Below are 14,226 nucleotides of genomic sequence, written 5' to 3'. Positions count from 1 at the left end.
GAAAACAATTATAAGAGGTTGATTTGATGGTGGATTAAATGCTCTAAACCTCAGCATTTAAACTGTATCTTCAAAATTAACTGGATCAAACACTGTGTCGGTGGAAGTAATTGTGGATGTTTTTTTATCCCCAATTTAATTTTTTATAGGTGCAGTGGACTCAAGCATTTGCTCCAGTTTTCATAAACAAGCTCTAGAGGCATGGAGAATAGTCTACAAACACAATTTCCCCCATGGAATAATCAGCAGCACACAGTAAATTAAAGTAATAGCTGTATTTATATTCAGGCGTATGTGTGACAGCTCTCCGGGTCCTGTGACTCTGACAGCGTGGCATGACGTCATCGGCAGTCGTCGGCCGTGATAAGCATGTGCTGCAGTGAGTGTGATTAATCACGAGAAGTTCATCAGTTTACTCTTTGAGTTTAGCGATTAAATCGGCACTGATCACCGGACACAGTGAGTTTAATTCATTTATTTATTTACCAGTCAGCAGCTGTTACTGACATGACACACGCAGTACTGTAGTGTTACCACGACACTTAACGCGTGTTTGACTGATTTATTTTAGTTTATAATGTAAATGGATGTATAAGGGAAAGTGTATAACTCATGTTCTGTTACCGGGCATAACTTTTTTCTTACTAGTTTCAAATATACCAGCAGTGTGAAAAAAGTGTTTTAAAAGCATAAATACTCCATGGAGACTCATGCTTTATACGTGCATTTGAAAATATAAATTTAGAAGCAGTATAACATGTCACACTTCAGGACATGTCAACTACCCATAATCCATGTACTGAATAATAGCATGGTATATACATTGCATTTAGAAAGTATTCAGACCCCTTCGGTTTTTCACATTTTGTTATGTTGCAGCCTTATGCTAAAATGCTTTATCCACACTCCATACCCCATATTGACAAAGCAAAAACCAGATTTTTGATAACTTTGCAAATGTATTAAAAAGAAAACACATAATTATCACACAAGTATTCAGACGCTTAACTCAGTACTTAGTTGAAGCACCTTTGGCAGTGATTATAACCTCAAGTCTTTTTGGGTATGATGCACAATCTTTGCACACCTGGATTTGGGGATTTTCTTCCATTCTTCTCTGCAGATCCTCTCAAGCTCTGTCAGGTTGGAAGGGGACTGTTGGTGGACAGTCACATTCAGGTCTCTCCAGATATGTTAAATTGTGTTCAAGTCCGGGCTCTGGCTGGACCACTCAAGGACATTCACAGAATTGTCCCTAAGCCACTCTCGTGTTGTCTTGGCTGTGTGTTTAGGGTCATTGTCCTGTTGGAAGGTGAACCTTCAGCCCAGTCTGAGGTCCTGAGCACTCTGGTTTCATTAAGGATATCTCTGTATTTTGCTGCGTTCAGCTTTCCTTCAACCCTGACCAGTCCCCCAGTCCCTGCTGCTTTAAAAAACACCCCCACAGCATAATGCTACCACCACCATGCTTCACTGTTGGGATGGTATTGCGCAGGTGATGAGCGGTGCCTGGTTTCCTCCAGACATGATGCTTGGAATTGAGGTCAAACAGTTAAATCTTCGTTTCATCAGACCAGAGAATCTTGTTTCTCACAGTCTGAGAGTCCTTTAGGTGCTTTTTTATGTGTCTTGCACTGAAGAGAGGCTTCCATCTGGCCACTCTGCCATAAAGCCCAGACTGGTGGAGTGTTGCAGTGATAGTTGTCCTTCTGTAAGTTTCTCCCATCTCCACACATGATCTCTGGAGCTCAACCAAAGTTACCATCGGGTTCTTGGTCACCTTTGTCCTGGTTGTTCCAAACGTCTTCCATTTAAGAATTATGGAGGCCACTGTGCTCTTGGGAACCTTCAATGCAGCCACATTTTTGTAGCCTTCCCCAGATCTGTGTCTCGACACTATCCTGCCTCTGAGCTCTGCAGGCAGTTCCTTTGACCACATGGCTTGGTTTTTGCTCTGATATGCATTTTCAGCTGTGAGACCTTATATAGATAGGTGTGTGCCTTTCCAAATCATGTCCATTCAATTGTATTTGCCACAGGTGAACTCCAATCAAAGTGTAGAAACATCTCAAAGATGATCCAGAGAAATGAGATGCACCTGAGCTAAATTTCAAGTGTCATAGCAAAGGGTCTGAATACTTATGCCAGTTTTTTCTTTTTAATATATTTGCAAAGTTAAAAAAAATCTGATCTTGCTTTGTCATGATGGGGTATGGAGTGTAGATTGATGTGGGAAAAACATAATTTAAAGCATTTTAGCATAAGGCTGCAGCATAACAAAATGTGAAACAAATGAAGGGGTCTGAATACTTTCTGAATGCACAGTATATGTTACTCTAATATATTTGTCTACATAGACAGCATTTTGGAGGCATTAATGAAATGCTGCCTAGGTAGTGAGCTCACTAGATTTTGAAACGACAGATTTGGGTCAAAGAAACTAACACTTACGACTATTGTACTGTGATATATGCCAGGGTAATGAATGATCAACATATTCATATTCCATGATATTTACATGAAACTTTGAAACAAAAAGAGCACTATGGTGCCATTTCCATATAAACATGGTAATACCATAGTTCTAATAATCTTAAATAGTGTACCTAAAAGTACCAGTACTTCGGTACCAAGTCAGTACTAAAATAAAAAAGACGTAATGATACCAGTGTTTCTACAGTAGTACCGAGCACCGACTTAATTCAGTACCCGCACACTGTCTTACTGACACACGACTGCTTTAAAATGCTCACACGCTTATTTGAGCGTGTGCTCTGTTACTCCTTTTACACTGAAATGCACAACTAATTAAATTAAAATCGTGACATGTCGTAGTGTGATTATGAAACTGTGAAATGCTGCAGTATTAGTCTGTTTGAGCTGTAAATGAATGTGTGAAGCTGACCGCTCATACACTGGACACTCCACAGATTGTGAGAATCATTCACGGTGTATGAGATGACAGCGCAGAGCACTAATCCACTCTGAAGCGTTATTTTTATATAATTTATATAACTAAATCACAGCATTTGCACTTCAACAGTCACACTGGGTCATGTAGCGAACTGTTTATTCGGAGAAGTTAAACTTCCATCAAAAAAACATGTAGAAATAAAAGCATGATTCATAATAAAAGCGAAATGCCTGAGATTACAGTTATAATATATTTTTGTTGCCATTTCTTCAAAGTAAAATGTAATTCTCACTGTAGAAATAACAATTATAATGATTAATGAATAATTGTTGTAGTAGTAATAAAAAATAAGCAATATATCACAAGCAAGAGTGCTTTTGTACTGAAAGGTTTGTTGAAAATGCAATGGTATGTTGACGAGAAATTGTTCTATTTTTTACTTGTTAAAAGTTTAAGGAAACATTTTTGATTAGACACCATTTGATAATGAAATTAAACTTTAAAACATGGAATTCTGGAAAATAATAAAAAACGAATTGAGATTTGGGGAAAAATAAAAAGTGTTAGAAACACTGCATATATTTTAATTTCTTATTTACATTAAAATGTAACTTTAGGCTGAAGGAGTGTGTTCAATAGCACATTATCATATTAGCACATTTTTTCTGTGGTATCAAAATTGGTATCGAGAACTGTGAAATTTCACTGGTATCAATACCGTCTTTATGAAATTTTGGTACCGTGACAACACTAATCTTAAACTGTTCTAACAGTATTGATCTCTTCAGTTTGCCTGATCGGTTTGGTTGTTATATTAAAGTCACTGATAATCTTTGTTATTGATGTGATATTATTGTAGTCATGGAGTACATGCAAGCGCCACCATCAAGCAGTCAAGGCAATATGTGAGTATTTTATGATGTCTTTTTCATTAATGTATTGTTGTGATCATTTGTGTTGTTCTACATTCAATGTAATGAAGTTCTGAGAGATCTGTTTGATTTCTGCAGTATGTCTCACTCAAAGACTCTTGTCTTGACAGTCTGTGCTGTACGTGTGGTGTTCCCATTCCTCCAAACCCAGCCAACATGTGTGTGTCCTGCCTGAGGACACAAGTGGACATTACTGAAGGAATTCCCAAACAAGTGTCCATCCACTTCTGCAGACAGTGTGAACGGTACTGTCAGAACCAGAGGAGACACACTGACCATGTTTACATGCACATCATCTATAGATTAAGCTCCATATTCTGGTGAAGCTTTTATTCAGAAAATGACATATACATCTAATCAGCATTATATCCAAATAAAGCACTTTTCCTGTTGTTCTTTTGTGGAAATATTGGACATGCTCATTTCCAGTAATTCTGCACAACAATCCCCTTACTAATTCTCATTCTTGTTCTTGACAACAGCACACAAGAAAGTGAAAAATGTTTCTTAAACTTTTCACAACTGTCTGTCATCCATCAGCGAGTTTAGAATGAATAAATTGATTAAATTACTGAGCAGAATTACTAAAAATACTACATAATAAATGACAAGAGCATTTCCAGTAGAGAATGTTAAGTAAAAGTTGTGTGCGAGTTTATTTTGAATATAAATATGTATGCAGAAGTATTCAAAAGTTTTTAGAATTAAGACCAGGATATGGTAAATTGAGATGTAACCGTGTGGTGTGTGTAGTTGAGGATGGTGTCTTGTATCTTCAGGTACCTGCAGCCTCCAGGTTCATGGGTTCAGTGCGCTCTGGAGTCTCGTGAACTGCTTGCACTCTGTCTGAAGAAACTCAAAGGCTCCGTGTCAAAGGTCAGTAGGTCACCGACAGAACACAGAGAAGATTTGCAGCTGATTGTGATGATCACATTGTGTTTTGTCATCAGGTGAGGCTCATTGATGCAGGATTCTTGTGGACAGAACCACACTCCAAACGCATCAAGATCAAGCTCACCATCCAGAAAGAGGTGATGGAGATCACGATGCACCATGAAGACGGTCTGAGCACGAGTGTTTGTGTGTGAATACGACTGATGTTCTTGTGTGTGTAGGTGATGAACGGGGCGATCCTCCAGCAGGTGTTTGTGGTGGAGTTTGTGATACAGCCTCAGATGTGTGATGATTGTCATCGAGTGGAGGCCAAAGACTTCTGGAAAGCTGTCGTTCAAGTGCGACAGAAGGTACATGAACTGATTCACTGCAGCGTCAACATTCAGATGAAAATCAATATGAATCTTAATATTTACAGGTTTGCCCTGAAATGGCTTTAATTGTCTTATATATGCCAGAATTTTAACCAAACAGCGGTTTAGAAATTAAATAAGGAAAAAATTTAGTAAAAAGGCATGTTTTGAGAACTACTACAATGAACAGTAAAGATAATTCAAGCATTTTCATGTATATGCACCAGTTTAACAATGCAGCAGTCATTAACTGTATACATTTCCACTAAAGCATTTTAATTAGGGCTTTCAATGAATTAAAGTAATCCTGATTCATTTTAAGGTTTTGTCATTGTTTATGCATTAGTACCTGTTCCAATTAGCATCTGTCATTAACCTCTCATACTCATCATTACAGATACAGATCAATGTCTTTGAGGTTTTCTATAATGTTTAAGTCATTTATTTTATCAGTTCTCTCATCAGTACTTTTTTTTTTCCTGACAGACAGTCCACAAGAAAACTTTCTTCTATCTGGAGCAGCTGATCTTGAAGCACAAACTGCATCAGAACACTGTTCGCATCAAAGAGATCCACGGTACAGTTCCCAGCATCCTCTCTGTCTGTCTGTATCATGATGAACTGTACCAGCAGTCTTTCAGTCATTCGTCTCAATTTCCTCCTTTACGTTATTGTTAAATGTCTCTGTTTTCAGAGGGAATTGATTTTTACTACGGGTCTAAGCAGCATGCGCAGAAGATGGTGGATTTCTTGCAGTGTACAGTTCCCTGCAGGTATGAAACATGCACCATCATAAAACAGACAGATTTTATTTACCAATCCACGTGTCAGGAATAGGTTATTGATTACATACAGATGACTGACATTTGCTGGAGCTATAATTGATTTGACAAAAGATTTGCTTGATGTTTCCCCTTTAAACCTTCCAGAATTTCTTCAGAAAGTGCATTCCTGTAAATGTGATTTTTCTGTTTTTACAAATTGAGGAGTGAAGCAAAATTATTTTGTGTGGTATTGACATCATGTCACAGATTCTGTTTATAGAGCTTAAGTTGTATTGAACTTTAGGTTACTCGCGTAACCCCGGTTCTCTGATAACAGCAGTGAGGACTTGTGCTTCACTGTGTTATTGTTGATTTATGTGTGTTTTTTGGGACTGAATGAGCCAATGAAAGCTCTCCAAGTCTATAAAATCGGACAAAAGTGTGATATGCCCAACACGCAGCTGCATAAATGTCCTGGACTGAAATGCCTTTAAACAGTGCCAACGAGGTAGCCATGCCTCTGGTACAATGAGCTCTCAAGCCCTCCGGAGGTCCTAACCCCAGACTATTATAATTAATATAATAGCCTCTACTACCCAATGAGACATGCACTGTCGTGATACAAGAATCAGCCCAAGAAACAAAAAGCTGATTGCTCTTCCTCAATGCTTTCGTTCTTTCCATGTACAAACATAGAGTAGTGGGTACATCACGAGACCCACCTTTGTGGTGGTAGCTCGTGAAAGGAAAAGTGGCATGCTCCTTCCCTCCGTAGTGCTAAGGTCAACTCCTTGGGCAAGAGTAATTAACCTTTGGGCCCCCCATACTTGGTGGGTCACAAATATGGATTGATTTTTTTTTTTGTTGTACTTGAGCATTTTCATTCTTCATATACCATCACTGCCTACTTCTCCATAAGGACCGAGTAGGTAAAATTTTAGCATCCCTCTGCTACTCGTAAATTATGACAAAACAGGGCGACTTGTTTGCCGTGTGTTGCGACCCGTGTCGGCGGAGGAAGAGATCCTGGTTCCTGAGAAATGTGGTTTGCTGCGGATTCCACTATTTCAACACTGTGCTTTGGCTCCAACTTCACCTGCATGGGAGATTGGAAAGGCCTGATCAATCAATCAGCTGGTCAACTATGAGATGTTAACATCAGCTATCATTTTAATATCCCCAGAAGGTGTTGGCTAAGGGTCAGTCAAATAGATGGAACATCACCTGTTCTTTGTGCTAGAGTAAATCATCCCTATATCCCTGGTGCATAATCTACAGTATTTCCGTGGCTCTGTGCATCCCCCTGTTGGGCTCCAAGAAGGGTGGGGAGTAGAGATGATGAATCATAATACAGTTACCATGGCTACAAAACACACATCCAAAAAATGACCTTTAGACCTGGACATGGACTGCACTTCTGAGAATCAGAGTGCTTCTACATGTTCTCCGGAAAATGCGGAAAATGTTCTCCGTGCTAGTTTGCTCGCTTCAGTTGAGATAAAGACTTCTCCACATCCAACACTTAACTACAGCAAATGAGTGATTCACGTGCGAGAACTGAATGATGTAGATGAAGAGATTGCTTTTGAACTTAAATCTCAAGGAGTGATGTTTGTGAAAAGAATAACAATCAAAAGAGAGGACTGAGTGCACCAGTGGATCTTCTTATACCCAACCCACTGAGATTTGACAATTTTGACAAAGTATGGACATGGATCCAACAGTTGCAGGAATAAGCGTATCTGTGGTAATTGCAGTGAGGAGGGGCATGTCAAAGAAAGCTGCCAGATGCAATCCAAATGCTGCAGTTGTGCAGGAGAGCATATGGCTACATCGAAAGTATGCTCGATGTGGATTAAAGAGAAAGAAATCCAGAAAATCAGCAATACAGAAGCACGTAAATCGGTCTCTGTGATTCCCTTTTTCACTGTAAATAAAACTTTCGCATTTGTGGTCCATTTCTTTTCATACAGTGGATTATCAGACAGATCTGAACTGGTTGCAGAAGGATAAACCACAAACTGTCAGTAACTGTAAAGAAATACCTCCAAGATCAAAAAATGCAGGAAATCAGAGTGAAACTACATCAACCCCTACCCAACCCAAACAAAACTCACATACAGAAAATCTAATTATTAACAGGATCCCTAAAAAAGGTGGATGCTCACAATCAAATGTATCGCATGATGATGGTGCAAAGTCCAAAGCAAATAAAGATGTCGAAAAGAAAGAGAATTGGTTAGTGGCTCCTACCGCAATGACCAAAGGCAGAAATGGAGGAAATGCCCCTATTCTCCCAACATAATTATGGATCACACTATTGTCCAATGGAACTGCAGTGGACTCGGAGCTGATTTTGCAGAATTGCAACGATTAGCTGCAACTATCAACCCACTTGCCTTTTGTTTACAAGAAATTCAATTGTCAACTGACTCTGCCCTCTCTTTTAAAAACTTCAAAAATTTTTTATTATTTGTGTCCAAACAATAATGTGCCACTGGGGGAACAGCTATTTTAATTAGAAATGATGTCATACACAGTTGCATCACACTAAATAGAAACCCACAAGTAACAGCAGTACATCTAACCCTCCAGGAGAATATAACTATTTGCACTATGTGCATTCTACTTGATGTGACCTTGTGGAACAGCTTCCTCCCCCTTCATACTCATGGGGGATTTTAACAGTCACAATACCTTGTGGGGTAGTAATCAGTGTAACACAAAAGGCAAAAGAATTAAGGACTTTATCAACAACCATGCCTTATGCCTTTTAAATCATGGGTCTCAAACCTATTTACACCCTGGACATGGTACCTATTCTGCAACTGACCTAACTATTTGCCAGCCTGAGTTACTACTAGAGTTTTCGTGGAAAGTGTGGAATGACCTCTGTGGAAGTTACCATTTTCCAGTAATATTTACCTTCAATGGAAGAGGAGAAGCATCAAATGTACAGAGATGGCAACTACAGAAAGCCAACTGGTACGATTTCCAAACTTTATGAAAGGTTCAGTGCAGTTTCTGGGAGTGACATGGATCATATTAATTTTACCAGAATTTTAATTTCCATAGCTATCCATACCATCCCACAAACTTCAGCAAATACAAAATGCAAACAGCTGCCATGGTTTAATGACAACTGCAGAAAGGCTATAAAAGAGTGAAAGAATGTTGAAAGAAGATTCTTTAGAACTCCATCAAATGAAAACCTCATTAAAGTCTAAATAAATAGAGCTAAAGCACATAGAGGTAATAAATGAGGCAAAGAAACAAAGTTGGAGACAAATTGTATCTAGTTTAATATCAAATGCTCCAGTGAAAAAGGTTCTCATTAAAAGAATGAAGGGTTGGAACAGTGGACCTCAAATTCAACATATTAAATACCTAGGCTCAGTGTTGACAACAAAACAAGAAACTGCAAATATTCTAGCAGAAACTTTTGAAAAGAACTCCTCTACTGAGAATGGTCTTCCTGCCTTTCAAACATCCACTTTTCACAATGGAAGAGCTGTTACGGGCCATAAACGGATCACATAATACTGCCACTGGACCGGACAATATTCACTATCAATTTACCTCATACTATCCTGTCCTTGCTTTAAAATTTTTTTAACTCCATATGGGAATCGAGGGATGTTCCATATTCCAGAAAGGAAGCAGAAATGATTCCTAAAGCACAAAAGGATCATAATGATCCTGCCAACTACCGCCAATTGCCTTGACAAGTTGTTTATGTAAAACCATGGAGAGAATGGTTAATGAATGTCTGGTATGGATGCTGTGATCACAACATCTAAGTAATAAGCAAGGTGGATTTAGAAAAGGAAGAAGCACTATAGATCACCTCATCAGCCTTGCAAGCTATGTTCGTGATGCTTTTATCAAAAAAGAACATGCTGTTACTGTCTTCTTTGACTTGGAGAAAGCTTACAATACATCTTGGAAATATGGTATTTTAAAAGATTTACATCAACTTGGTTTTAGAGGATGTTTACACAAGTTTATTGCAAATTTTTTATTAATTAGACATTTTAAAGTCAGGGTGGGTAATAACCTCTGACTCGCACAAACAAAAGTTAGGAGTTCTTCAAGGAAGCATTTTATCAGTGATCCTTTTTTAGCATAAAATAAACAGCATTGCAAAAATCATTGGATCAGAAGTTCACTGCAGCCTTTATGTAGATGACATTTGTATTTATTATAGAAGCAAATTCATGAACTGTACTGAACGAAAAATCCAGCTAACAAGTAATAGAGTCTAGGACTTGTCAAGTGTCCAACGGATTCAAGTTTTCAAAGACCAGAGCAGTCTGAATGCATTTTTGCCAATTATGCTCTCTCCATCATGACCCAGAGTTATTTATGGATAGAGATCCTTTGAAAGAAATTATAATAGTTAGGTATATTATTATAATTTATGTATAAAATACTTTAAGCTAGAAAATGCAGTGTTGGAGCAGCCCTGTGTTGTGCTTATGGGTTGAAATGGATGACCAGTCTGTTTTTCAGGTAGAAGACAATATCTTCTTGTTCATACTGCTAAGGGTCCGATTGTGTGATAACTTGTTTGCTCAGGGATATGCAATACATCCCTAACAAACATTTTGGTGAGTTTATATCACATGAGAAATCTGCTGAGGTCAAATCACATGTAACTTGTTAACAACTTATATAAGCCTGTCATGTGTGTGTGTTCGAGAGAAGCCACTGGAGCTTCTCCCCCCGGACGGGTGGTATGAATAAAGTGCTGAGGAAAAGACTGCACTGTGTCCTGTAATTGTGTTTTGAACACACTCATGTGAATTCCAGGTGGAGAATTTCTATGACAATAGTAATCAAGGAGACCAAATTCCTTGGAATAACTTTGGACAGTAAATTGTCTTTTATCCCTCATATAAAGATTAAAAAAAGGATAAATGTTTTAAAGCCATGGATATTTTAAAGGTTTTCGCAAAGACGAAGTGGGGAACAGAAAGCTCAGTTCTCTACAGAATGCTGATAAGATCATGTTTGGACTATGGAAGCGTAGTGTATGGCTCAGCCAGGAAATCATATATCCAGCTTTTGGACACAGTTCACCATCAAGGCATACATTTGGCATTGGGGGCCTTCAGAACATCTCCAATTCAAAGTCTGTATGTAGAGGCTAATGAACTTTCTCTGGAGAACAGATGCCTCAAATTTGCCCTACAATACACAACAAAGTTGAAGACTAACAAAGAAAATCCAGCCTATTTTTTATCTTTTCACCCAAATATTCATGTCTGTATGAGAGTAAACCTAGGTATATTCGACCTCCTGGACCTGGAACCCCATCTAGACAACCTAAAAGCTGATTTAAGTATACTGGAACAGACACACTATTGCAATATTCCTCCCTGGAACCTCAAAAAAACCTAAAATAATCCTGGATTTAACAAGAAACAAAAAATCCCAAACCCATCCGAATGAATATCTGCAACAACTACTATTTATCAGAGAGATTTTTCCATCACACACTCATATATACATACAGATGGATCAAAGTCTGGAGATCATGTGTCAGCTGCTTTTGCAACCAGTCGCCAAAAAAGTGGAACGAGGATCCCCAGTCAAAGCTCAATTTTTACAGCAGAGGCCAATGGAATCATCTTAGCTCTGGATTACATTAAGACCACACAACAGAGGCATTTCTTAATAATAACAGATTCAAAATCATGTTTTCAAGCTCTCGCATGACTCAAAAATGACCATCCAGCTCTTGTAAAGATTTTAATCAAACTGTCAGCTCTGGAGGCTCAGAATTTTAATATATACTTTTGTTGGGTACCTGGCTATTGTGGAATCCCAGGAAATGAACAAGCAGGCTCTGCTGCTAAAGAAGCACTCTCGACAGATCTTAAAAAATGCTCCATACCACCTTCAGATCTCAAACCAACCATAATCTCCTACATCAACAAATAGCAAACTGAATGGGATATGCACAACAATGCACAACAAACAAACTACATGAAATCAACCCTGTAGTGGGGAAAAAGACATTTTAATTGAGCAATTGCTGGGACCATATCATTTACACCCGTTGCAGAATATGACATTCCAGTTTTTTAAATCAGACGAAGATCCACCATTATGCACCTCATGCCAAAGCCCACTGTCTCTGAAGCATATTTTATTCCATTGTGCTGGTTTTATTTCTTTTGGGAAATTATTTTACACAGCAAACACTTTTGAAGAGATTAACAAAGTCAACCCTGAATCAGTTTGAAAATTTTTACCGAAAATACATTTGAAAAACCTTATATAGGTTTTTAATATTGTATCCAGAAATGCATTTTATCTAGTTTTTCATCATGAAAATACCCATGGAAGCTGGCATGGTGTTAAATTACAAATTCTCTCACAAATGTATAGTACGAACTGGACATAAATGGTGAAACGCTCGTCCTCTGGCGAGGAAAAAGGCAGCGGGTGAAAATTTTGCAAGTCCACCGACTTACAGCTGAGCGTGGAGTCACTCATTTTAGGCCGAGAGGCTGAATTTGTTTTAAGAGACACTCAAATCCACAGCAAAGGGCATACAAGAGTGATGAATTGACAAAGCATGTAGTTCACTTACCCACTTTGCTGTTGTTAAGGACAATAATAAAGCTGCCTTTAATAAAAGGAGCTTTAATTCTATACTTTCAACATGTTCAAAGGGAGGCTGAGAGCGCATTCAGGACCACGGACAGATCCCATGATGGGACCAGTGGTTTTAAGAGAGGTGACCAAGAACCCGAAGGTCACTCTGGTTGAGCTCCAGAGATCATGTTTGGAGATGGAAGAAACTTGCAGAAGGACAACTATCACTGCAACACTCCACCGATCTGGGCTTTATGGCAGAGTGGCCAGATGGAAGCCTCTCCTCAGTGCAAGACACATAAAGCACCTAAAGGACTCTCAGACTGTGAGAAACAAGATTGTCTGGTCTGATGAAATGAAGATCGAACTGTTTGACCTCAATTCCAAGCATCATGTCTGGAGGAAACCAGGCACCGCTCATCACCTGCGCAGTACCATCCCAACAGTGAAGCATGGTGGTGGTAGCATTATGCTGTAGGGGTGTTTTTTAAAGCAGCAGGGACTTGGGGACTGGTCAGGGTTGAAGGAAAGCTGAATGCAGCAAAATACAGAGATATCCTTAATGAAAACCTGGTCCAGAGTGCTCAGGACTTCAGACTGGGCTGAAGGTTCACCTTCCAACAGGACAATGACCCTAAACACACAGCCAAGACAACGCAAGAGTGGCTTAGGGACAACTCTGTGAATGTCCTTGAGTGGCCCAGCCAGAGCCTTGACTTGAACCCAATCGAACATATCTGGATAGACCCGAAAATGGCTGTCCACCGATGGTCCCCATCCATCCTGACAGAGCTTGAGAGGATCTGCAAAGAATGGACGAAAATCCCCAAATTCAGGTGTGCAAAGATTGTGCATCATACCCAAAAAGACTTGAGGTTATAATCACTGCCAAAGGTGCTTCAACTAAGTACTGAGTTAAGCGTCTGAATACTTGTGTGATAATTATGTGTTTTCTTTTTAATACATTTGCAAAGTTATCAAAAATCTGGTTTTTGCTTTGTCAATATGGGGTATGGAGTGTGGATTGATGTGAAAAAAATTATTTAAGGCATTTCAGAAAAAATGAAGGGGTCCGAATACTTTCTGAATGCACTGTATCTATGCTTGCTGCCGTGATTGCGTGCAGAGCAGTAGATTGTCTAGATAAGCAGACACTCTGAGACCCGTTAATCTCAGCACCATTAGCGCTGCCTCCACACGCTTGCTGAAAACTCTCGGTGCTATTGAGAGTCCGAAAGGCACCGTCAAAAATTCTTAAGCTATTCCCTGATAGGCAAATTTCAGGAACGTTTTGTGTGACGTGTAGATGCCCACACGACAATACGTATCCTTCAGATCGACTGACGTAAACCAGTCTTTGGTACAAGTAAACTGACAGAGTGTTGTAAGCGTGAGCATTTTGAACCTGTTCCTTAAGTATTTGTTGAGATTTTGCAAATCCAGAATGGGACGAAGACCTCCTCCTCTCTTGGGGATGACTATATACGAGGAGTAAAAATCCTGACAGCTGTCCTCCAGTGGCACAATCCTTATTGTTCTTTTGCTTCGCAAATTGGCTATTTCCTCCTAAAATCTGAGCTGACTCTCCCTCCGATGTTGACATTAACACTGTTGAACAGTGATTTTACAGTGAATTTCAGCTGATAACCCTGCTTTATTGTAGACAAAACCCAGGGATGAACGTCATGCACAGCAACTTTTTGCGTGAACAGAGAGGGGCCCACAGAAGCTCTCACTCTCAGATGGTGCTGCAGCACCATCTA

General features: G+C 39.2%; 1 protein-coding gene across 2 annotated transcripts in view; it reads left to right on the top strand.

Annotated features, from left to right (window-relative positions):
* Positions 1–304: 304 nt before the first annotated feature.
* The window catches only part of nmd3 (NMD3 ribosome export adaptor), a 35,298-nt gene continuing 21,376 nt past the window's right edge, over positions 305–14,226 (top strand). Inside the window, exons 1-8 of one of the 2 annotated variants that reach the window (XM_051665178.1) lie at positions 305–459; positions 3,774–3,819; positions 3,957–4,166; positions 4,626–4,722; positions 4,797–4,877; positions 4,962–5,090; positions 5,580–5,670; positions 5,788–5,866. In XM_051665178.1, coding sequence (XP_051521138.1) covers positions 3,776–3,819; positions 3,957–4,166; positions 4,626–4,722; positions 4,797–4,877; positions 4,962–5,090; positions 5,580–5,670; positions 5,788–5,866 — 731 coding nt within the window. In that variant the 5' untranslated portion in view covers positions 305–459; positions 3,774–3,775. The remainder of the gene's footprint in view (positions 460–3,773; positions 3,820–3,956; positions 4,167–4,625; positions 4,723–4,796; positions 4,878–4,961; positions 5,091–5,579; positions 5,671–5,787; positions 5,867–14,226) is intronic. The other variant, XM_051665179.1, reaches the window with a different exon arrangement.

The sequence above is a fragment of the Myxocyprinus asiaticus genome, chromosome 31 (genome assembly GCF_019703515.2).
Source record: "Myxocyprinus asiaticus isolate MX2 ecotype Aquarium Trade chromosome 31, UBuf_Myxa_2, whole genome shotgun sequence".
NCBI classification, from domain to species: domain Eukaryota; kingdom Metazoa; phylum Chordata; class Actinopteri; order Cypriniformes; family Catostomidae; genus Myxocyprinus; species Myxocyprinus asiaticus.
The sequence above is the reverse complement of the archived record's forward strand: the minus strand, read 5'-3'. Positions and strand labels throughout refer to the sequence as shown.